This window comes from Sturnus vulgaris, chromosome 6, assembly GCF_052056855.1.
Source record: "Sturnus vulgaris isolate bStuVul1 chromosome 6, bStuVul1.hap1, whole genome shotgun sequence".
NCBI classification, from domain to species: Eukaryota; Metazoa; Chordata; class Aves; order Passeriformes; family Sturnidae; genus Sturnus; species Sturnus vulgaris.
In genome coordinates, this window is record NC_142248.1 from 22035231 (window position 1) to 22059351 (window position 24121).

At 38.2% G+C, this 24121-nt stretch overlaps 1 protein-coding gene across 4 annotated transcripts in view; it reads left to right on the plus strand.

The window, feature by feature from the left end:
* Positions 1-24121, plus strand: part of AKAP6 (A-kinase anchoring protein 6) — a 256922-nt gene that overhangs the window by 86708 nt on the left and 146093 nt on the right. For all 4 annotated transcript variants that reach the window (XM_088167270.1, XM_088167271.1, XM_088167272.1 and 1 more), the window contains one exon: positions 19238-19360. In XM_088167270.1, the coding sequence (XP_088023396.1) occupies positions 19238-19360 (123 nt within the window). The remainder of the gene's footprint in view (positions 1-19237; positions 19361-24121) is intronic.

A 24121-nucleotide genomic window follows, 5' to 3' on the forward strand; every position in this document is an offset into this window, starting at 1 on the left:
GAAAGAACTGTCTTAGTAAATGCGAATTCTTTCTGCCCTTGAGTCTGTGTAGTGTTGAAAATTAGTTCAGCTAAAGTTGACAGATAGAGCTCTTCATTCTATGAGAGCAGCAAAGCCCATCAAAGCTGCTCGTGAATATTCTGTCTTTCAAATGACACCACAAGAGCCTTTTTAAGAATGGAATTGTTGAGAATCGTTGAGTGCCTAGGGACCAGGGCCTTCCACTAGATGCCGACTTCCTTTTGGCAAGAAACAGGTGGCAGAGAAACTTCTGGTATCATACTCTCAAATAATTGTATTTATTTTTATCAAACCTTTTGAAAAGGTAATTCTCTTTTGAGGAGCCATCTGTCTGTGTGATTCCTTGCAGCTGCAGTTCAATCCTACCAGAGTGGAGGAGTAAGAATCAGCTGTAACAACTTGCTGCAGCTGTAAACACCCTCTTCTTCTCCATCCTTTCCTCACCTCCTCTGGAGAGTGGATTGAGCTTGTGGCAGCAATTAAAACTAGTTAGCTCTTCTGTGGCCAGAGTAAACCCTTCTAGTAGTGACTCCAGCTGCTGCTCTTGTCCTTGAGGAACTTGTCTGCTGCTGACACTGCACTTTCTGCAATTGCTCAGTGCTTCTGGTTGTGGTAAATGTTTGGAATGTTAATGTGGAGTTTGAAAATCATCTTATGAAGTATGTTTGGCTCATAGTAAAAGAAGGGCTTTAAACAGAAGGAGCAGATGCAAAGAGGACGGCTAGAAAAAGAGAGCTCAGTATTCCATCAACTTAAAAGCAGCACATAACTAAGTTTCATATTTCACTAAATGTGCTTCCTGAATAGTGAATAAAAATAATCAGGTGAATATTTTTTAAATACTTAAGGAGAATGATACTATTTTAAAGAAATGTAAATTTTTCCCAAGCCGCTTATTTACCCTAGTTTTTCTATTGTTGCTAGTTATTAAATCTTCTGCTTGTAAGACTAGTTAAAAACCAATTTTTCACTTTTTGAAAAGCTCTAACCAAGGTAAATCCTGCCTCAGTGACAATATGATGCCTTGCTGAGAAACTTTAATTTGAATAAGTAATAAGAAAATTAAAAATTCCTCTCTTATGTGATGCTATGAAATATTGTGAACAAAAAGGAATCTAAGTAAAAATACCATACCTGTATCACAATTAAATTTTTACTTTTACTAGATCTCCTGCTTCATAATTCCCTAAGACAAGGATCAAAAATGTGTAATTGCTTTTTTCAATTATTAAAAATTAAATTGGCTCTTGTGTTAATTCTATTATCTAAGAAGATGTATCCCACTCAGAAAGGAGTTTCTTCATGTCACAAATATATGTCTTAGCAATAATTCAGTACTGCTTTTGTTAGCAGCAGTTTTGTGCTGAAGAAGTCATATCTGAAAGGTGAACTTTATTTTAAGGACAGAAGAAGCATGCTTATTCCCATTAGTAATCCAGTTGCACACCACTGCAAATGTCTAGCATGATGTATTTTATTTATTAAGATTGTAAACAAAGCTAAAATAACTTCGTCTTTATTCTGGGATTATGACAATTTAGAAACAACTGGCAGCCTCAAAATCATGGAAAGTAATATTTTAGCTAGGTAATACGAAAAACAAGGAAATTTTGATATTTCATTATGATTATTATTGGAATAATTTTGAATAAGTATAAATCTGGTAATACCTTGATAGAAAGCAATTTGTTGAAAATATGCTGAAGCATTTATTGGCTGTTTTAATAATTTATTAGTTAAAGAAATTATAGTCATGAGCAGAAACTGATAAATTGTTATTTTTCATACTTGCAAATTATTTTGATGTCCTTGCATGGGCATGGTAATGCTGTTAATATTCATGTCTGCCTACAGATAGAACTCTGCTTGACTGTCCCATTTGCTGTTAAATGCGGCCACTTTCTTGCTTTGCCATAAATACTCCATAATCTTGTCATATTTTGTCTTGCACTGCAAGGCACATATTTCTTGTACCCTTTGTAATGGGCACCTTCACTCTGGGTGCAAAACAATTTATGTGGTTGTTTCTTTTATGTTTCAGAAATTAATTTTTGGAGTTAAATATGAAAATGCGTGAGCAAATTCCGAAAGTTCCTCTAATTGTTTTAGTTCATCTTTTAGGAGCTGCTCCAAATGAATTTTTAGCATGCAGATTAAGCTCTGTAGTTTCTGTTACACTAGCTAAAAGGGGAACAGATATAACAGCAGCATTTTCACAGATAATGCAAATAGAGTTCTTTGCTATAAGAATTTGCCTGATTGCTACTTCTCATGTAACACTAGGACTTCAGAGTATCAGTTGTAGAATGCTTCAAAGTTTGATTTCTGTGAGAAAGCGAAGTTTTACTTAAAATCATATTAATAACTAGGGTTCCCCCCTATTTTTATGTGCAAACTGAAAAATTGGGAACAAAACATGATTTGGGACTGATCTAATAGCAATTTTATGTGAATAAAGTATAATAACAAGAAAGTAACCTTGTTCAAGCAGTTTCTCTCTTTCTCCAGAAATTGATACTAGATTGACTATACTGATATTCTTGTGATGTAATATGTGGACATTGATAATTCCACCTACTTTTTTTTGAGGGCACTATTAAAAAAGTTAGAAATGCAGCCATTTGCAAGACAGTTAATTTAAGTGAAGATGTGTTTGCTTTGTAGGCCTCAGGGTTAATCACATGATGCAAATTGCTGATTTTTCTTTTCTTATTTTGTTGTATAGATTTATAGCTTGTTTTATCACAGGCTCCATTTCTGGAAGAGGCAACTGAATTTCCTCTGCAAGAAGCAATTCGATATCTATTGATCCCATATTTTCAGTTCATCACATTTCATAAACTTGTCCTGAACTCAATCGGCTCTATATTTTGTCTGCATACCCCAGTCAGTCTTGGCTACCCACTCCTTGATGTGATAAGGAGATAAAATAATGCTGCTCTACAAGGTTTTCAGCTGTCAGTTACAGCGTGCCCCAGGGATCCTACAGCAAAGAGATGGATAAAAATTTTACTGCCTTCCAGGACCCAGGCAGGGAACCCCTCGCCCTTCTGTAACCATTCATCTCAGCTGAACTCAGCATGCCCCGGGGGAAAAAGATCTAAGACCCCTGTTTTAAACTGCAGTAATGGGAATAACTTTCCTAAGGAACTAAGGATCAGTGAAGCCTGCAGAGGAGATTCCAATGTCATATCTAAACTTGTTACTGTGCCAAATAGGTGGTCTGTTGGGGTGGGAAAGATTTGCATTTTTAGAGAATAGTCAAAAAAAGTAACTAAATGGCAGACTTTTGCAAGTGTTTAATGGTAGAGCAAGTAGAGCTTGGTAGAGCAAGTGTGTGTTGGAGATGCTGGAAGTCCATTTGAGTAATGGAGAGCCAGTTTGTTAGAAAATGTTTGGAGAGCTGACACAAAGGGGAAATAATTTGTTTCGATTGAAAGGAGACAGAGTTGCTTCTGGACAGAGAGTGGACTGAAAGCATACCAGTATAGCTAAGGTAGAAGCTGGATTGCTTTAGGGGAAATTTACTCGTGTTTGGAGGTGATTTTCATTGTTAGAGGGAAAAGCTTGCACAGAGGTCAAACACAGTTTGAGCTGTGGGGCTAATGTAGTGAAAAACTAATAGGAACTGAGAACTGTGATGAAGCTTGGTAACAGAAAAACATGGAACTGAAATCAGTAATATCAGAACAGGAGGCAAAAGGAAACATAACCAATGTGGCACAGACCTGGCTTTTTTGAATTACCAGGTAAAGGATTTTTAAAGTGTTGTAGTGCTCCCCTTATATCTCTTGCTTTCAATAGCTTAGTGCTTTTAGTATTTGCTCTTTTAAAATAAATGGATTTCATAGTTTTCCTAACAGATAGTGTGCTTGCCAAAATCTGTTCATTTCTGAATCTTACTTACACTGCTTCATACAATTTAGATTGAAATACTGCTTTTGGTTGAGGGCCAGTTTATAAAAAACAGTAAGTGAAAGAGGTATCAGATCCAAAAATTCCTTGGCAGCTCTGCAGTTTTCTCAGCAGTCTTGCTGCTTGGTGCAGCATAATTGAAAATGTCACTTCACATTTTGTACTGAGAGACAAGTTTCTGCTTTGCTGTTTTGTGTCTGATGATGCTTCCCTGCTTCAAAAGCCCATCCCTCAGCTTTCAAGCTGGTTAAACCATTATTAAGCAATAATGTAGTATATATATGGAACTCTCACTTTTAGGCAGACAAATAGAGCTTTACTAGAAGATATTGAAATACAGTGAGCCCTCTGTTCCTCCAAAACACTTAGTTCCTAACAGTTTGCTTGAATTTTAAACAGCTCCTCCAAGTGCATTCACTTTTCTTTGGCATTTGCATTACCAGAAATAGTTTGAACAAGTTTCAAATCAGAAGTTTTTTCAAAAAAAAGGCAGCTTCTATCTAAGTTGTGCGAATTCTGCATTTTTAAATCTACAACTGACTGCAGGAATTATGCTTCCCTAATGAAACACATCTATTGTGAAGCATATGCTTGTTCAGAATGGTTTGAATTTCCAATGTAAAGACCTCAGAATGATTTGGCAGTAAAGTAGTTTTAGATCAGAGATTTTTTACATTCAGGATTTGGCAAGTAATTCCAAATAATTTGTGGTGGGGGGAAGGGAAAGGAGGGGAAGAGAGAGAGAGAAAGAAAGAAATAAAAAGAAATCTCCCAAATAATTTTAGTGGCATTGCTTTGAGGGTATGTCTTCACTAGCATTTAGAACTGGTGGTGGTGGATATGCCTACATCCTATGTTTGGCTCACAACTGATGTGGGACCTTTGGCTACAAGAACCTCATAATTCTGTCCTTTCATTTCCATAGTCAGACACCACAGGGAGGGCTATGAACACCTTAGATGAACCAAGGAGCAGCTGCTTTTGCACAAATGTTTGTGAGCCCTCCATTTCCGTTCTTACACAGTCACTCAGATCAGCTTTATGTGACCATTGGCTTTATGACCTAGACTCATGTCTTAATCATCTGTACAATAGCGTAGCCACAAGCTAGAATCAGAGCCACCCACATTACTTATTTGTGAACTGGAAATGTTCTCAATATTGGTTGAAGATCTCCGGATCTCTGCTATTAGGCTAAAGGGTGTGAAAAATAGTTGAAGGTGGAGAGATGAAAGAGTAAGACTGCAAGAGGTGGACTTCTCACGCTCACTGTAACCAAGGACAGGCAGGACGGTGATCAGTGGGTGCCAGGTGACTTACCTGGATAGCCAGCAGAGGCTCCAGATTTAACAGAGACACAGCTGTAATTTGGACAATGAATCACTGGTGACTTCAAGGTGATCTTATGATATACTTGTTTCTATCAGGGTAGAGATGCTCTATTGTCTGTGATTGTTTGGTGCATCCAGTTTTCTTATGAAGGCAGAGAAATACAATTAGAAACCACTGAAGTAGATTTGGAAGCTTTCAAAACACAGACTCAAATTGCTATTGGGAATTCACTTCAGTGTGAAGAGTTTGAGATAACTTCAGATTTGTCCTGTTAATTACTGTCTTAATGTTATGGCTCCTTGAAGTGCCTCTGTTATTAAACAGAAAAGTATTACATTTGAAATTATGGTTACTAATATTCCCTTAAAAATGGTAAATACAAAGGAGTGAGAGAGAATGCTTACTGCCTTTTACATTCATAGGGACATGCCTTTCACAATGTTTTAAGGTCTAGCTGTTCTGTTACATAATATACTTAGTCTCTGAGCTATTCATGTTTTATGCATCTTCTGTGGGAAGTACAAGATATTCCAGAAAGATACAGAATATCAAAATCACCATGCTCTATTCTAAATATTTAATTTTTTTAATAATACATTGCTACTAATTTTCACCTAAATCAAATTCCAGTCTGTCTACTGTTAACACATCATTGCCTTAAAATGTGTACATGCTAGAGGTGAGTCAGAGCAAGACAAATGAGCAAGGGTCTTGAGAGGATTAACCTGAAAGAAAAGATCAAATCCACTTATATAAGATTATTACATAACTTCTCAAAATCTCTTCATATCTTTTTCTTCTTGTGTGTCTTTATATATTTTGACAGCAACTAGTTTTCTTTCCTTCATCCTTTCCAGTATCTTATGATCAGGAATGAACCATTAAATCTTGCTGACTCTCAAATCATAGTTTTCATCATTAGGCATCAGAGTGAATATAATTTGTGGTAAATATGGTCAGGAAACTGTCTCTCAGAGGCTTGTTTCAGACTGTCTGTCTGCTTATGCAGTTTTTCTTTATTTATTTTGAAAGTAACCAAAAGGACATTTCTTTTCTTGTCTTTGCTTCAGGTTTTGGAGCAGAGATGATAAATCTCACAAGCATCTGAGGTATTCTTCATGAATCAAACTGGAGTTGTATCTGAATTTTCCTAAATTGTTAATAAAAACTTATTTTGATCACTGACTTACATTCAGGTCAAGTAAGGTTTTCTCAAGTGAGAGCTAGATTTGCTTCTGGTTTCCTTAGGTCAGTGTTTGGAGTCTCTCCAGGCTAACACTGGGAGAACGACCAAGCAGACAGATTTTTGGTAGTAGACAGTGTAGATGTTCAAGTCACAGTAACTTAATATTACTAAGTGCTTTTTCTCTGCTGGTGCCAGCATGTGACTACATGGATGTTTCCTCACTGAGCTATATATGACTAAAGACACTCAAGGTAATTTAAAATCATCTGTTGCACCATTAGCTGCAAGAGAACTATAGCAGCTAACCTAAAAATGTTTCAGGTAAGTCCAAACTAGGGCCATGTATTGCAGTGCAAATCTCTTGCAGCTTTTTTGAGGTAGAGAAAACCACGGGAAAAAAAGTGAATGTGTTAAAAACAGAAAAAATTCTGCAATTAAAATTTAAGAAGACAAACGGAAGCAAGTTCCGAGATTGTTTTTTAATTTTGTTCTGCAAATATGTCTGAATCTGGGGTTAAAAACTGGTGAGAATTAGGGTCTAAAGAGGGCGTAGAAGGCGGCCCCCTAGAGACCACTAAAAAAAGAAGCTATCAAAAATGGAAAGTTGATGAATTAGGAAGCAAATGAAAAGCAGTTAATGGAGGAACTAATAGTGACAGGATTTCTTTGGAGACTGCAGGTGAACAGGAACTGAGTGCATAACAGGAGGCTAAATGAGGAAACTAGAGGAATAATAATGGAGTAAAGAGAAGAGGTGGTGAATCTTAATCTCTTCTTACTGTTGCCGTATTTAGCAGAGTGGCAATCACCATTTCCCTTTTTTAAAATTCAGAAATCTTAACTGCAAAACAAGTTCATGGGTCAAAGAATTACAATATCTCTTGTGAGGTGACAGACTTAACCTCTTCTAACCAATTAGCCTTGAAAAATAGGAAATGCTGAATTAAACGTTCTGATTTTGAGAAGGAATAGTGGTCATTATATGTTAAGTCATGTCAGTGATACAGCAGAGGTCAAGATATTTAGCACTTGCCCACAAGCAAACAGCATCTGTTCGGTTTTACTAAAAAGTGATTTTTAGCTTCTTTTTCGAAAACTTTTCAGGCATGTTGACATATTGCCCTCTTGAGGCCACAGCTCGTTACTGCACTTATTTCACAGATTTTTTATTTCCTTCTCAAATGAATGAGCCCCGCACGACTTTACAAACGTGGTTGTTAGAAATTCGGAGAATAAATAAATCATAAGCTGGAACATTTCCTCCTTGTTAATATAATCTCTTATCTAGTGTAGTCTCCAAGAAATTTTTTGCTATGTAGCTTATCCCAACAATATTGTTGAAACAGAGAACTAGAGTAATATTATCGAAATAAACAGTGTTTGCCCTGGCTTTGCGACCATCAGGTCAAGAATATAGTGGCTTTCTTTCTTTATCTGTAACTTACCGGCTAACTTACTAAAAATTTTATGTAAAAATAATGAACGTAACTTTTATTCAAAAGGCACTGAAAATCCAATGGAATTAATTTTGTGCTATAGTGTAAGTGTACAAAATCTGATAATTACATTATTTTAATATGATTTATCCTTTTTTTGGGAAAAGGTAGCATTTTTGTGACTTCACAAAGCATTGTTTAATTGACATAATTCCACTCAGACTTCCGGCTACAGACTCAACATGGTGTGTGTATACCATGTGTACCTTTCAAGGAATTAAATGCTTGGTGAACAAGGTTCATTTCTAGCAACTATGAAATCAAAGAGGAAAGAAATGTTGGGACCAGTTAGGGGAGGTGGCAGCATGGTGCAAACTGAGTGTGTCCAGTGTCCAACTCACATGCAAGGTAGCAGCTGGCCATCAGCTGGAAGTAGCAGCTGCACAAGGGCGTTCCACCTCCACTCTCTGAAGCCCAAACACTCAGGGTATGCAAACCACGGAATGATGGTCATCCATAACTGCCTATTTTTCAGAGCACGATAAAGCTTTATATTAATCTGTTACGTAAAGCACATAATATGGAAAAAGTTGTAAATTGAAATTAGTGTCTTTTGAATGCAGTTCATCTCATAATCAATACATACATTAGCTGTAAAAAAATCTGAAAATAAATTATCTTGTCAACACAACATTTAAAATAATTACATGAAGAGGAAATGCAGCTCTTCCAAGTACCCTTACCTCACTGTAAGTTGCTTCAACATCCATGGTTATATTGGCAGCACATTTAGACAAAGCACACCCGACTAAGTCCTAAATTTCCTGAAAATTAAGATCTTATTAGAGACTTCCATTATTCTTAGAGTTTGGATCAAGGTTGCTGAATAACAAACATTTCAAATTAAAAGAAATTTAATGGTGCTTATCAGCAGGAGACTTGATTTTAGGTTTAGCTGTAGAATAAATAATAAATTTGTACTTTTGAACAAGAGGTGCTGAACTAACTTCTACATTTTCTATTCTAGTTTAGAGTGTACAAAAAAAAAGGGTGGGGGGAAACTTGGTACTGTGAAGTAGATTTGAATTTACTACAGCTTTGTGCCACTATCCTTTATACAGTACATAACAGCTCATTTTGGTGTCTGGCATTTTTATCAAAGACAGGCCCCTCTCTGGTGCTGCGCTCATGGTCCCTTCAGAATCCAGACATTCCTTGCAGCTGCTGCTGTTGCAGAGCTGAAGTCCCCTTTTCTGGGAATTACTGGCATCATCTTTCATGGCTCAGGCAGATTTATTTGCTGTTTTTATCCTTTTCTTGATACATCCTTGGCTATGAATTTCTAGAGACATTCTTGCTCCCTGGTTTACTGAGTGAAACAAGAATATGTGACCTAAAAACATTCATGTGTCTTAGCTAATCTCTAGATATGGTAAATGTTTGACTAAGGGTCGCATAAAAAGTATCAGCTAAAAAGGCTTAGTTTAGTATATTTGATGCTGTGATACATAAGGCAAAACTTATCCTGTATTAGATGATTTGGGCATCTTTCTTTGTTTCCTAGCTGCTACTTAGACCTCCTGAATTTTATGTAGAAAAGAAATGACTCAGAAAAATATTTTTTTAATAGCAGTGAGAGTTTCCGTGAAACATGACTAAGAAAAGACATTGCTTTTTGTAAATAAATATATTTTCAGAAAATATATGTCAATCCTAGTAGTATGATGAACTTCAAAGACCAGACTTGTATGATCCTTCAGAAGTTTGTACATTGCACAGGTCACTCGATATCATGACTTCTGACTGTTCCACTTTTAATGCTCAGAGCTTCTGCCTGCCTGTTTTGTTGCCAAAGGCCCAAAGAACATCACACTTCCTTTTTTAAAAACTAACTATAAATAGCTATCTTTTCCTTCTATTTCTTCCTCCTCCATTTTCCTCCTTGTATATGCCCCATTTCCCTACACTTTGTTCATTTTGTTTCTGTCTCATTTTCAGGGCTCTTGGTATCCTTCAACTCACAGGTTTCTTCTTTCTGCTGCTTATACTATTCACTCCATAGTTTCAATATTGTTTCCTCAGGAGCCTTTTTCCAGTCAACCCCAACAATTTCACCCAGACTCAGAATGCTGAACGAGTTGAATGCTAGGAACATTTTAATACAGATCTACACTGTAGAGGTTTTCTGATAAAAGCCAGTGCTGCTTAGAACAGTGTAAAGTATTTGCTTCTTTAGCTGATACCTATGTGCCTTCATAAGCCAGCGGGGGTGAAGCTGGTGTGTGTACAGGGATGTGGTTTTGTCCGTGTCCCTGCTGCTCTTCCTGGTGGCTCAGCAGGTTGCACGAGCTGCCTCCACCAGAGGGCTCATGCCCACTGCCCCACCATGAAAATAACTGCAGTTCAAAGTAGTGGGCATGGTAAATTAGGAGGCAGATAGGCAAAATTACTGTCTGCCATCCGGAATGTGAATGCATATGTAAGATTTTTTCATACCAAAAAGGATGTGCTCATTTATCCCAATCCCTGGGAGTTCATACCAGAAGATTCTTTAAATGATGGAAGAATCAGATGTTCTTGCCTTTCTGCTTCCTTCTCTCTGCCAGTCCTCCCTGCTCTTCAACACATGCAAAGTCACAACGACAGTGGCTTTTCCTATGCTGCTGTATTGCATTCCTATGCACAGCTCTCTTGGCCTCATGGCTACATGCTTCTCCCCAGAACTGTCCTTCCAGCCCGTGGATTTTGTTTCTGTGGTTCTGGGTGTTCACTGATCGTTCAAAAGGCTGGGAGAAATGTTACCAGCGATGTTGGAAGCTTCTCTGCTACTCTAAGAATTAGAACAGGGTTTTCAGGAAGCATTGGCTTAGTTTTCCTGCATCTATCTGTGTTCCACAGTGAATCTGTTGGTACTGAGAATATCTCTTTTTTAGATCTTGCAAGTTTCAAACAGCAGTGAAGGCTTTGTGATAGTACTTTTAAAGAGAAAGTAGATCTTCACCTTGAGCCAAAGGTAAGACAAGGCATAGGGTAAAGAAACAATTATGTTTGTAGCATCATGGAAAATTTTATGTATCTACAGAGATACATTAAAGAATGATTTTTAATATTCAGATTACCATAACCTGCTTTTTGTCTAAAAGCAGAAACAAAGTCAACAGTCCCCTTGGGGCAGTGAACTTTCTGTTGCACAATTGGATGCGCTGTTGTCAAATAGCTGTTTATAGCAGATTAAATAGTAACACTTCACATGTTTCTCTTTGCTTTCAAAGCAAATCCTAGCTTTATGGTTCTGGCTCTTTTACCTAGAAGGCTTTAGGAAGCTGAGAAATTATAAATCTTTTTTGCTATTCCTGCTCTAGTCAGAATATAGTGTGGAAAAATAGCTTGGACTCTAAACCCAGGAAAAGTAATGAGCCAATGACCATCCTGCGGTTATGGAACAGAAAGTTCCATAACCATATAATTCATGGTCTATTCAATAGATGCCCATTAGGGAAAATGCATTTAATAATAATTTCTGTGTGTGGTGATTGGGCACAAAGCCTAGAGCACTCATGAAAGATTTGTATAATTTAACAGTCTGAAATGCTTAACTAGACAGTACATAGTAGAAGTTGTTATGCCTTTACATGGATGTCCACTAAGGAAAGTATTTGATCTTTAGCTAGTTTGGAGCGAGCATTTAAGGCACACGTTCTCATAAACTAGGGTTCTTGAGTGAGCATGGCACTTCTTTAGGAGAAGGCCTCTAAGTTCTATTTCTGTATTGTTTGTGACTATATCCTGAATTGCATTTTAAGTATTTCCATCCTATTGATGTGTTTGGTCAGTTTTATGTTCCTGTGAGGTCATTGCCTGTCACAGAATCTTGATGATATTACACAAAGAATATTTTCCATTGTGGCATCTAGGGTTCCTTGGGGATCCTAACATCTGTATTGCTAATGGTTTTATTGTTGCCTCTGGCTCTACCTCCAATTAAATTGACCGTGGCAGTTTGTTGCAGCCTCATCCTCTTGAGTACCTGGATTTCTTTGACTTACCTTTGCCTATGAAGAAAGCGCACTTTTATCCTTTTGAAAATAAAGTCCATGGGCAGGAATGTGTTCCCCTTGAGACTAATATGCAAGTCCTTTTGTGGTTAGACAAAGGGTTTTCTTAATGTATTCTGTGATAGAAGTGCCCTAAGAGCCAGCCCATCCTCGTACACAGACACCTCTGTGAGCTCAGTCTTTTTGTAAATTGGGAACAAACTTTACAACACTGTCTGCTTGCAACAAAATTGGGCATTCATTTTTAAGCACACAGCCTCATAACCAATTCTTTTAAGAAGAGAACTCCCTTTGTGTAATAAAAGGGAAGGTAGAAAGAAAAAAGGTCTGGGGTAGTGATTTAACAAGCACTGTTGTCTGGTGCTTCCACACTGAGGCTTGTGGAACAGAGCAGACCTTCCACCATCAGATTTAGCTATCATGGCAGATAATTTTAGGATGTTTGCATTTAATGGTTTGGACTGTTGCTTTTATTCTGATTTTAATCTTATTTTAGGTCGTTAGAAGGGCTTTGTGCATTTAGAAATGCAATGACCAAAAGTGTCTTAAGTATAAGCCAGCATATGTATAAAATGAAAATGTAAGACTAATAAATTGAGTGGTGTTAAAACTGCATAGCTTGAAATTACAAGCCAAAAAATATTGAAATAAATTTTAAATAGAAACTTAAAACTTGATCTAGGATAAGTACTATAAAACTTTTCATAATGGTGCTAGTTGGACGCAGTTGCTTCCTCTGTTTTATGGCATAATTTTGGCAATGTTAATTTCAGTATATGCACGTCCCTAAGTGCATATATCCACATTCCCCAGCTAAAGGATCCCATGTCAAAAATCTTCTAAAGCCATGTAAAATATTGCTGCTTTTAGTGTAACAATAAAAAAAACATTGATGTTTCTACATTACATTTTTTGGTAACCTTAAGTGTGCTTTTGGACTAAAGCTCGAAACTACAGAACTGGGATTTTGATTTTCATTTGATTCCATTCTATTCTAAATGTGGTCTAATAAAAGCTGGACTTATGAAGTGATATCTGCAGCTGAGATAGAAACTTCCTCTTTTCCCATTCCATTCAATTAATGAAAGCTGAACTTCAAAGTCTAAACGAGATCATTTGAAGTGCTAAAATTATTGAACACCAGAACTGTTTACTTTCCTATCTGACAAAAAAAAAAAAAAGAGAGCTTTTAATACAAAAGTAAAATTAAACCACTGAAATGAAGTTAGGAAACTTTAAAAGTTCTAGTGCAAGAAATGGTGCTAACCTAGATGAGAGGTATTTGTGCATAGTTTTAAGTGACTCACTTAATAACAAACTCATTTTTTTCATGACTGTGATAGTAAAGCTTTTCTGGGAGGTCTTAGTTGTGTGCTGCTCAGAAAATTGCAACCCAGTGAGATGATGTCTGAGCAACACCCCTGAGAAGTATGAGAATATGCAAAGATATCGTCAGGGGCTGGAGCCTTACTATAGTCTCATAAGCACTTAGGTACTTATCACTAGATTTCTAGTTGTTATCAGAAGTTTTTCAGTTAGGTCAAGTCCTTGTTATTTTGCTGACAGCTCATAATATTTCTCCTAGGTTCTACTTTGTCTTTTAAACCAAGTGCCACCAAGTCCAGGAGTGTAGCTACGACCATTGGATACCAAAACTTATTTGACTGACTTATTTGATGGCATTGGCGTCATTGCCGGGTCTGTTACTGCAAATTAGAAAGTGGAGAGTTAATGGAGATATATTTCTAGAAGAGGATAGATGGTCTTTGGCCAGAGATGGGGTGAACTTCTGAAATTCAATGGCAAAGCATAGGATGGGACTGTGGAAGTTGGAGAAATACAGGAAGTGAGGAAATCCTGGTCCATGCCAAGAGGCAGTAGTGAGCAGTGAGGTGTGCTGAGCAGTCATCCTGATTAGGGAGGAATGTCTAAACAGAATCCACCAAACAGGAGGAAGGGATGAAGTCAGGAACAAACTGCTTGGTTGCCAAGGACTACCCACTTCTGTTTTCATTAAAAGTATTCAATTTTTATGACAAACATTTGGGATAGAACAGACACACAGTCCTATTAAACATAATGAATTGCATGTGAGACTTGTTCATCTGTCCACTTCAGCCTTGCCCTCATGCTCCAGGGTTTCTTGCACTGGCGGCACAGCATGGCAGCTGCTCTCCTGCTCTGTTATCCCACATGCCAGATGAAACCAGGCTGCTTAAACCAAGATCCTTTGTGCAGCTGTACTGGATGTAAAGAGCCCTGCAGCCCTGTGTAGCAGGTGGGGCATCTGTATCTTCTGTATGGCCTTATTTTAACAGAACAAGGGTAGGAGGTACATTTCCAGGCACATGCTTCCTCAGCCCAATATCCATGTGTGCCTTTGGCCTCTGAGCATGCCTTTGCATGACTCAGCAAGTGAATTCTCATTCTTGTGATGCAAAAAATTTGAGTGTTCTGGTCATTAATAAGGAAGTCTCAAGATATTTTGTCAAATCCCATCAAATTTATATTTAATACTTCAGTTAATTAATTAATTCCTTAATTGTGCAGAACAATTGAATTAAGTATATTTTCATTCTATAAGATAATTAAGCAGACACACTGAGTTAAGCTTCTCCCCCAATACTTGGAATTGTCTTTTTCATTCTTATCCATCCAGAGAAAATAGAATTAGACCACAAAAAACCCCAACTTTGTATGTGCCAAATTTCAAATGAAGCCATTTTTGCTCTGGCTTTTTTTCAGGGGGTTGTGATCAGGACTTTATACTTCCCCCTTGGAGAATCTGTAAAATTGTCATGAAACAAAATGGAAAGCTCAAGGTTCTAAAGGTCAATGTTTAAATTTTCCATATGGGGTATGGCTTTATCATTATCTGCAAACTTTACTACAGAAGCAGCTACAAATCATCCAATAACAACCAAAACATTTGTTTCTCTACTAAGCTGTGTAGATTAAGAATAACTTTATGCTGTAGGAGCTCAAATTTTTATGTCTAGCTTGCTAGCACAGTGCAAAACTATTATATTTGCAAAACTGAACCAGCTGGTCTAAAGGCAGAAACTGGATTATATCAGTGTGTCTTTTTTCTGTTATGTTCCGTTTTATTCTCTCTGAGGAATTGTACAGTAATTTTTAGGTTCAATGTAGCCAGCTATGAGTTTTCAACTTCCAATAAGTTTTGATGGAAAATACGTTTTAATTTCCTGTTATTTTCTACCAAAATACAAGTTGTGTAGATTTGACAGTATTTTCATAGTAGTGTGATGCTATGTAGATCAGACCCATAAGAAGGAAAAATCAGCATACCTTCACTGAAGTTTTTACCTGGTGAAACTTCTTTCCATATTAATAAGATGAAGAAAAATATCTAGAGAAAGAACAACATAATTTTAAAAGGCAGAAAAGTAAGAAGTATCTAGAAAGGGATGTAAAGTGTTTTCATTAATATCTTACTAAATGAAGAGAAAAAAAGTCTCCTGTATTGGTTAAAGTTTGTCATACTATGAATTTATTTCTTTCACTGAATATTCCTGGACTGGGATTTAGGATTGCCTATCCTTTGTTTTAATATAATTTATCTTATAATCTGTTTTTAAAAGCGTCTCTGTGAGTGTCACAATAGATTTTCTGTATTGCAAGGCAGTGTTTTCTGCATTATTTTTTAGAACTGGTTTTGTCTTGGGTAACATTTGAGATGGTAAGAAGAGGCATTATTCTAACGGTGTTTGTGTCCATCATTAATTGTACGCTCGTTAACCAGGCTGTGTTGATTACACCGAAATGACTCCGTGGGGGTCAGTCTGCGGAGGGCACGGCCCTTCAGTCAGGGATAAGTTATGTTTTGGGCTTCCACTCTGTTATGAGCCTTAAGGGGATTAAGGAACCGCATCTCTAGCTGTGGCAGGGCTACACGGACCACCGGCACGGCTCCTTCTCGAAGCGTGGCAGGGCAGGCGGTGTTTTGTTCGTGCCTTTGGCTGCCCAGCCCAACCAGGCCCGCCGGGCAGGGTCGTTCGTGCCAGAGCTCGGCTACAGCCGGCGGCGAGCGCTGGCCTCAGATCCTGGAGGTAACTGCGCCTTGGCAAGGAGGCAGAGGCGAGCAAGGGCCGCTCGGGGCCGTAACTCCCGAGCCGCTGCTCTCGGGGATTCTCGCACGGGGCTCCGTCCCCGAGCCGGAGCTGCTCCCTCCCGGGCAGGGGGAGCCGCGGGGCTGGCTGCTAAAGCCTTCCTTTCCCACTGGCATCAGGCCATTCAAACCAATAGGATGGAATCCTGGGCACCGCTAGGAAAAAGAAAACCGGGGGGCATTGTTTCAATCACTAATTCAGGGCGAATGAAGTGGGACCTGCATTGCTGAGATTTAATCTCACGTACAATTCGCGATACAAATAAATTTCTATTTCTCACGCTCTCTAGCAGCTGAAACCGGACCGTCTGTAATCTGTACCGCGGTGTGCTCAGAGGGGTGTCCTGGTGCTGTGCTGTCCCCGCGGTGCTGTGCTGTCCCCGCGGTGCTGTCCCCGCCGTGCTGTCCCGGCGCCGGGAGGTGGCGCTGTGGGCCCAGGCACGGCGCGCGGGCAGGAGCGCGGCGCTCCCTCAGCCGGCGGCCTGAGCGGCCCGTCCCGCCCTGCCCTTCCCGCGGCCCGCGCTCCGCCGCGCTCGGCTGCTACAGATGTGCGCTTGTGAATGGTTTCAATAAAATTTTATAGCCGTCATTTGAAAAATGGTAGGATTATTGTGATTTGTGCAGCCTGGCAGAAGAGAACCCGCCGGGGATGGCCGCGGCCGCTGCTCCCCCTGCCGCGGGCTCCCCTCGGCCACCGCGTCCCCCACCGCGGTCCCAACGCGCCAGGTGGCACTGGCGTTTCCAACCTTCTTTTTTCTTTTTTTTCTTTTTTTTTTTTTTTTCTTTTTTCTTTTTCTTTTTCCTTTTTTCCTTTTTCTCTTTTTCTTTTTCTTTTTTCTTTTTCTTTTTTTTCCTTTTTCTTTTTTCTTTTTCTTTTTTCTCTTTTTCTTTTTCTTTTTCTTTTTCTTTTTCTTTTTCTTTTTCTTTTTCTTTTTCTTTTTCTTTTTCTTTTTCTTTTTCTTTTTCTTTTTCTTTTTCTTTTTCTTTTTCTTTTTCTTTTTCCTTTTTCCTTTTTTCTTTTTTTCTGAAACCTGCCTCATGGTGATTCTGTAGGAGACTGTCTATGTTTTTTTGTCCAGGCCTCCCGACGAGCCCCCGGGCATTCCCCGGCCGGGCGGTGAGGGGACTCACGGGGCTGATGGAGCTGGATGCTTGCGAGTGTCTGAGCACCAGCGCGAAGTAGCAGACATAACAGCACAGGCAGGTTTTGTGAGAGGGCAGAAGTAACTCCTTGGCTAATAGTTGCTCTTTATACTGCTGCAAGCCTTCAGTGTTTCCAAGCACCCTTTTGAAGGCATACAGACATTGAGTATTGCAGGCAGATGTTATACGTGTCTGTCTCCGTAAAATACATGACGCATATACAAGAGAGAGCAGTTTCTTTCTTTTTTTTTCTTTTCTTTTTTTTTTTTTTTTTTTTTTTTTTTTGCTTACCATATCACCTTGTCTCTCAAGGACAGCACATTGCTAAAATGCAGGCAGAGATTTATTGGAGGGACAAGAAGGACTTTACTCCTCCTGCTCATCAACTACAGCAGATGTAGTTGCCTTCATTACTTGCCCCAGAATAAAGGCTCATTGTCTCAGTCACCATAGCCACTGGGTTGCTTTCCCTGTCTTTCTTCCCCCTTCTGGAATGTCCTGGAAAATAGCCTACAATGAAACCTGCACAATACCAGTTTTCTTCCTTATAAAGGTTTGATATACAGTGGATTCCATGAATAGATATAGCAATAGTCTCCTTATCCTGAGGTCTTGTGGGGACTCACATAAAAATATTAAAGTTCTCAAAGTGCTGGAGTCGGTGCTGCCATGCCTGCAGTATGCACTGCAGCTTCCTGACAGACTCTAGCTTTGGTTTAGAAGCACTTCTGCTTCACCTGGGAGCCAAGAGCTGGGTGCTGAACCCTGATTCTTGGCAGTGCTGGACCAAATGGACTCTTCTACCTTGAATTTTGAAGGAAGTGTGGTTCTGCTTGGTCTGGGTTATTACCATTGCACTTTAAATAACGCATCTGTGCACCTACTGCTCAGACTCCTTTTCCTGTCTTGTGTAGAATTCCAATTTCATGTGCAACTTTGTAGAAGAGGATTGGGCTCCTGAGACACTCAGGAATGTTTAAAAGCTCTGCGCTTAGTTTGCTTTTAGCTATCTGAATGGACCAATAATTAGCAGAAATAATTTAATAAATAGAGTGGTGAGACTGAGGTACTGAGTGTATATACTGAACTGGAAATTAAAATTCTCACTATGCTGGAAATTCATAGCTAATGACTAATAATATAACCAGTGTTAGACCTAACTTAATCTAGTCTTACAAGGCTTGTAATAGATGCACATTCCTCTTCAGAGTTAATTTTCAGGGTGCTTATAAACATCACGGTCAGTTTATTCCATTTGCTCTCTTGCTTTGTGGTGGATAAGACTTCGGTAAAATTATCTGTACTCAGTATGTGCCTATAGAATCATCCAATCATGTAAATTCAGGGGCACTATTTTTAATCAGACAATATAATTGGTGCTAATCTTGAAATAAATGGTGCTCCTGAGAAGCAGGAGCTCCTGTCTTCTCCGGAGCACCATCTGTGTGGCTCATATGCAATCAGCAATATTTATATTAAATGCTGTATATTCTGCCTCATCTACTGTTTGATTTTCTCTCTCTGAGTCTCATGCTATGAACCAAAACAGGAATCACAACACCCAAGTTCTGACAAGTAATTTCTTCCCTCGGTCTGCTATGTATACCTTGTTAATGCAGCTTTGTTCAGTCCTTTTGTCAACATTCAGTGCTCATAGTACACCCAGTCTGCCCAGTGCGAGGTCTTAAGCTCAATTTTCGTTATAATTTCTATGAAGTTTTTATATATCTCCCTCATGGTATCTAAAACTTTGCTGTTTTCTCTATTTCATCACAGTCATATGGATCCCACATTGTCTAGTCCCTCAATATCACATTTATTATTCCCAGAAACACTGTTCTGCTACTCAGTTATCAGAAGACCACTCTATGATTTGTTTGTTACTTTTAGGTTGTAAGAGGTAAAATTTTACTCTTTTGACTAAAAAAAAAAAAAAAAAAAATTGAGCATACTTTTTTAACATTGCCATTTTGCTAACAAATGTGCTTTATTTGTTCTTTCTTTTTTCTTACATGGTAAGGGGTTTGTAAGCAAGCTGGATGAATTCATTCACTGGTTAAATGAAGCCATGGAAACAACAGAGAACTGGACTCCTCCTAAAGCAGAGACAGACAGCCTTAAACTGTACCTGGAGACACACTTGGTAGGACAAGATTATACTATGATTGCTATCAGTAATTGAAGTGTTCTGCTGTGCTTTTTATTTGATTATTATTTTTTAATTACTAGTGTGTTTCTATATTTTAATGTAAGATTTGCAGCATTGCAGTTTATTTTAATGAAAATGCTAACAAATTATTTTAATGAAAATACCACCAAATTATTTTCTGTACTTGAAATATGTACTGATAACTTTGTAAAAAATTAAATTAAAAGGCAGAATTGCATTACAATTCAGAATATATGTCCAAACTGAAAAAAAAGATAAGAGGAGAAAACGGTTTTTTTTCTGCTGATCATTCTGAGATTTTTACTACATTGTAACATTAATGAAAGTGTTATTAGTGAGGAACTCTTATTCTCTTTCCCACAGATTTGGCATAGCATAGTGTCATTTAAAGAAAATATTTGAAATTGTTATTTCAGATATTTTACCTGATGTGCATTTCTGTCATTTAATTAATACAGATTTTATACTGTAGGTAGAAAATAGAGCTCAATGCATGCTGTTCAATAGGTAGGTATCTTAATAGGTGAACTACTCTAGCTGGTAAAAAGAAAATAAAAAAAGTACAGAAAATTAAACTAAAAAATTTCCTCTCTTTCTGCCAAAATCTTCGGTTCTTACCAGTATGAAGTGGAAGAAAACATGGTGGTAGCACTACTCTGAGCCAATGACCTAGACACCCCAGCTACATGAAACAGTACGTTAGCTGAGCCCACATCACATCATCAACCCCCAAAGCTCAGCCTCATTTCCAGTCTCTGATAATCTTATGGTAGGAAATTATTTGACAGTCCCAAGAAATCACGTGATGCATTACAGGAAAAAATGTCATCTTAATCCCTACTGTAATACTGGAGTGACCATTATTAAATTAATTAAGCATACATCAACTACATATGCAGTTAAAACCAAACTGAAAACTGTGTTCAGGATTTCTGTTATACAGAAAGCTCTTGTGTATTTTGCTCTTAAACATTTCTGTTGTAGTAGTGCCTATGGGCACTAGATTAAGTGCCCATCGTGGTAGTCTATCAAATGCAATATAAAGACACGTCATTTTTCCTTATGTTGCAGATTTTGTGTTTTGTGGCAGAGTTCAGATTTTTGCCTTCCCTTCTGCACACACTCAGTCCCATGATTCCCATTGTGTTTACAGGTGCTCTGAAGGCACAGTGCACATTGTGAAATCAGACCTCAGAAAAGGCATTGGTCACTTCAATTTGTTTTCTTTGTACTCTGCAACATGAAACTTTTGATGAGAAGCTTTTATGAGTAGAATCGCAATTTTCACTCTTGTTTGCATAAAAAGAAACATATTCCAGGTAACAGGACAATCACCAGGCAGACTAACTCTCACAGTCAGTTTTTTTCCCCCCTTCCTTCCATGGGGAACAGCTCAGTAGCTCATTTGCAGACAAATGACTTTCAACGTTGCTTTCGGTTCTTGGGGAGGTGAAGCCAAGCCCATCTATACCAGAGTGGAATGTAGAATAGTAGCTCAGAAGCAACTTGATCATTGCTAGAGGTAGTCTGAATAAATGAGTATGTGAGCACCTATACAGCCTCACCTTCCCCTGTCAGTAGTTAGGCTGCCAGCTTCCCTCTGTGTATCTGGGGTAAGAAAATCCTCGTGTGCTTCAGGGTCATTATGTTATGAAGCAAGTTGGGGATTTTTTTACTTTGCTGTAGAAATAAAATATGTAAAGAATGGTTCAGTTTCTATTTGATAATATTATAATTATTTAATGGCATCTATATCCAGGAAGAACCCACTGAATAACCTGAAAAAACATAACTGAGTTTTGTTTCTTGGATTTCAGAAAATGTATGCTATCATACTAGTTTCGACACAGCAGAAAATGCAGAGCATTTTGTAGTGTGGAAGATAGTTGTTTGTATTAACTAGATTGTCAGCTTTTCAGTGGATTTTATCTGTCAGACATCCTAATCTGTGTTTAAACAGAAGTATATGAACTTCAATTCATGTTAAGCTCACTGTTGAAATTTCCCTTAGTTGAGCATTGTAAGGCTGTGGTGAACATGGTTTGTGTGAAGGACTTATACTTCTTATTTTCCTCTTTTGCTGTCAGGTTATACATGTCAGACTTACCTAAAATATGCTGAAGTAAAGGACTTAGAACTTTACAAGATTAGGTTCCAGACTTATGGGTGTATAATACAGACACTGGTAGTAAACTAGCTGAGAAAACAAAGAAAATCTCTTGGTTCTTTCCTATGTAGTGCATCCACACCAGCATATCTCATAACTGTTTCCTTACTGGTGTAGGTTTTCTCATCATAGAATGAGTGAAAACTTGGTGTAGATAAGTATTTTTACTAGCAGAGACATACCCTTAGCCTTTGGCACAGTTATCAAGTTATCAGTTCCATGAACTGTGATACTGTTTTCTTTGAAATACATTTGTTGTGATGACAAAATTAATGCCATAAAGGGAGAATATTTTGCATTTATGAATGAAATCTCTTCTGTCAAAATTCAAGAGAAGAAAATTACAGGAGTAAGAAAACACAAAAAATGCCCTTGTTCCCTTTGTCATTGGTTGGGAAAGTTCTGCAGAGGTGACAAGGAGAAGGTTGTGAACATCTTCCAAATTATTCAGTATGTAAAATTGTAGGCTGTCACTTCAGGATCCCAATGTAAACTGTTGATAAAGGTTTGAATTTTAAAATCTCTCCCCACTCAGCCTTGCTTTTCTTCATCTTTGACATTTCAAGAACTGGTGTGGCACAGACACACAAACAGAGTGTGTTTGAAAAAAAAAAGGTATCACAAGAAACCTGAAGCATCAACTTATGAAAATCTTTGGATAAAATAATGTTCATGTGAGGAGTCAAATCTCTTGAACAGGATGGCAATGCAAGTCTCTATTACAGGCGTCATAGCATGACATCAGCAAATAATTGTTCTTGTTAATTCTTATAGCTGGCCTGGCAATACTTCTCATAAGGATATTAATCAATACTTTGAAGCACACAAATAGTGTTTGTCTATTGCTCTTGGCTCAGCAAGAGCTGCCTGCAGAGGCATCTCTGTAGGTGTCTGAAGGTCCTGCCTGGAGAGCTCCTGAAACAGTGAAGCACACTGTGGTGAAGGTGGAAGGCAGCCTGTCCTCAGTTTGGTCTGTTTTTCCCAGTTATCTTGTCTGCACAGAGACTAGCTGGGGAGTTCCTGGGCCACCAAGGGAATTCACAACTAAATGTACTGTGTGTGCACACAGGCACAGACCTGATAGCAAAATATACCACAACTATGATTATTAACTGTAAGACTTATTTAAGAATTAAGTTACAACCTAAGCTCCATAGATGCCACAATGAGAAACCATACATTTTGCTACAGAGTATGATTTTTTCTACAAATTGAAAAGTAGTCTACCTCTTGAATATGTGCTGTAATAGACGATCTTCAGCTTGGAGAACAGTTTTCTTGCACATTTGAAAACCCAGCTCCCTGACGTTCTGCAGAACAAAACTTGCTATGTGCTTCATTTTAGATAAAACCAAAGTACAAATCTATAAATGAAAATTCTCTCCCTGGAATAGTGACTGAAATTATTCTTTCAATTTTACAGGTCTTCACAACCCCGTAATGTTGGTTAAACTGATTTGGGAGCTGTGTGCTTCCCATTCATATGGAAGAGCTGACATGGAGCAGCCACCCCTTGAACATCTGGCACTCTGCAGGCAGCCACCCAAGCCAGCAGATGTTGAAAACACTAATATGTTTTCATAAAACAGGCGTGTTTTTTAGCAGAAATCTACTTTTCCACAAAGATCTCAGTCAGTCCTACTAGAGAAAAAATGAAGCAGGTTTTGAATTTTTTGAACAATTAGGTTAAAATCAGTCCCTAGTGAAAAGACAGCTTCATTTACCTTACCAAAAAGGAACTTCTGAAAATGGTTTCTGATTCACTTTATCTTTTGTATCTCTGTTATGCTGATTCTTGCCCATTGGCACCCTGATCAAAATCAGCTACTAGCATACTCTAAGCATAGACTTGGTGGTATGCAAATCAGTTTTCATCAAAAACAGTGTCCTGAAGGCAGTTTATGAGCTAAAAGCATCTGTCTAGGTGGTACTGCTGTGCTTGTGAAACCAAGCAGACTTTCTAACCAGATTGACAAATAAGAATTCACCATGTATCTCTTGACCATTTTAGTTTGCTAAAAAAGACATTTACCTTTATCCGTGGATACATTGTTTTAGCACAGTAAAGAAATAAGCTAGGCGCTGTGAAGAACCACTGAGGAACAGATTTTGACAAAAGGTACTATATATATTTGCTGAGGCCTGGAACTTTTCATTTTGTAGTCTTAATTTTTCCCTTTGTTGTTAACACAGTACTTTATTTTCTTGTTGCTGCACAACGCCTACTTGTGCACTGTAGTGTGATGTGCTCTTAAGTCATTGTACTAAGCCATTTCTGTGTCTGGAGTCATACTTAGGGCTCAGGAACACAAAAATTTGAAATGGGATCCTGCAAATGAAAAAATTAATATTTTACACTTATTTAGGTGCAACTTTTAAAATATTTCTTGCATTATTAGTAGATGCTGGCAAACAATATTTTTTCAGTAGAGCAAAAAATAATTAAGGTAAAGTCTTCTTAGAAATTTGGAATTAGTAGTCAAGCAATTTTGTCCATTTTTGTCCAGTAAGACTGTCCTTGCTTCTCGGTTTTTAGGCAAAACTAGAATAGCAAATATTGGTCTGTA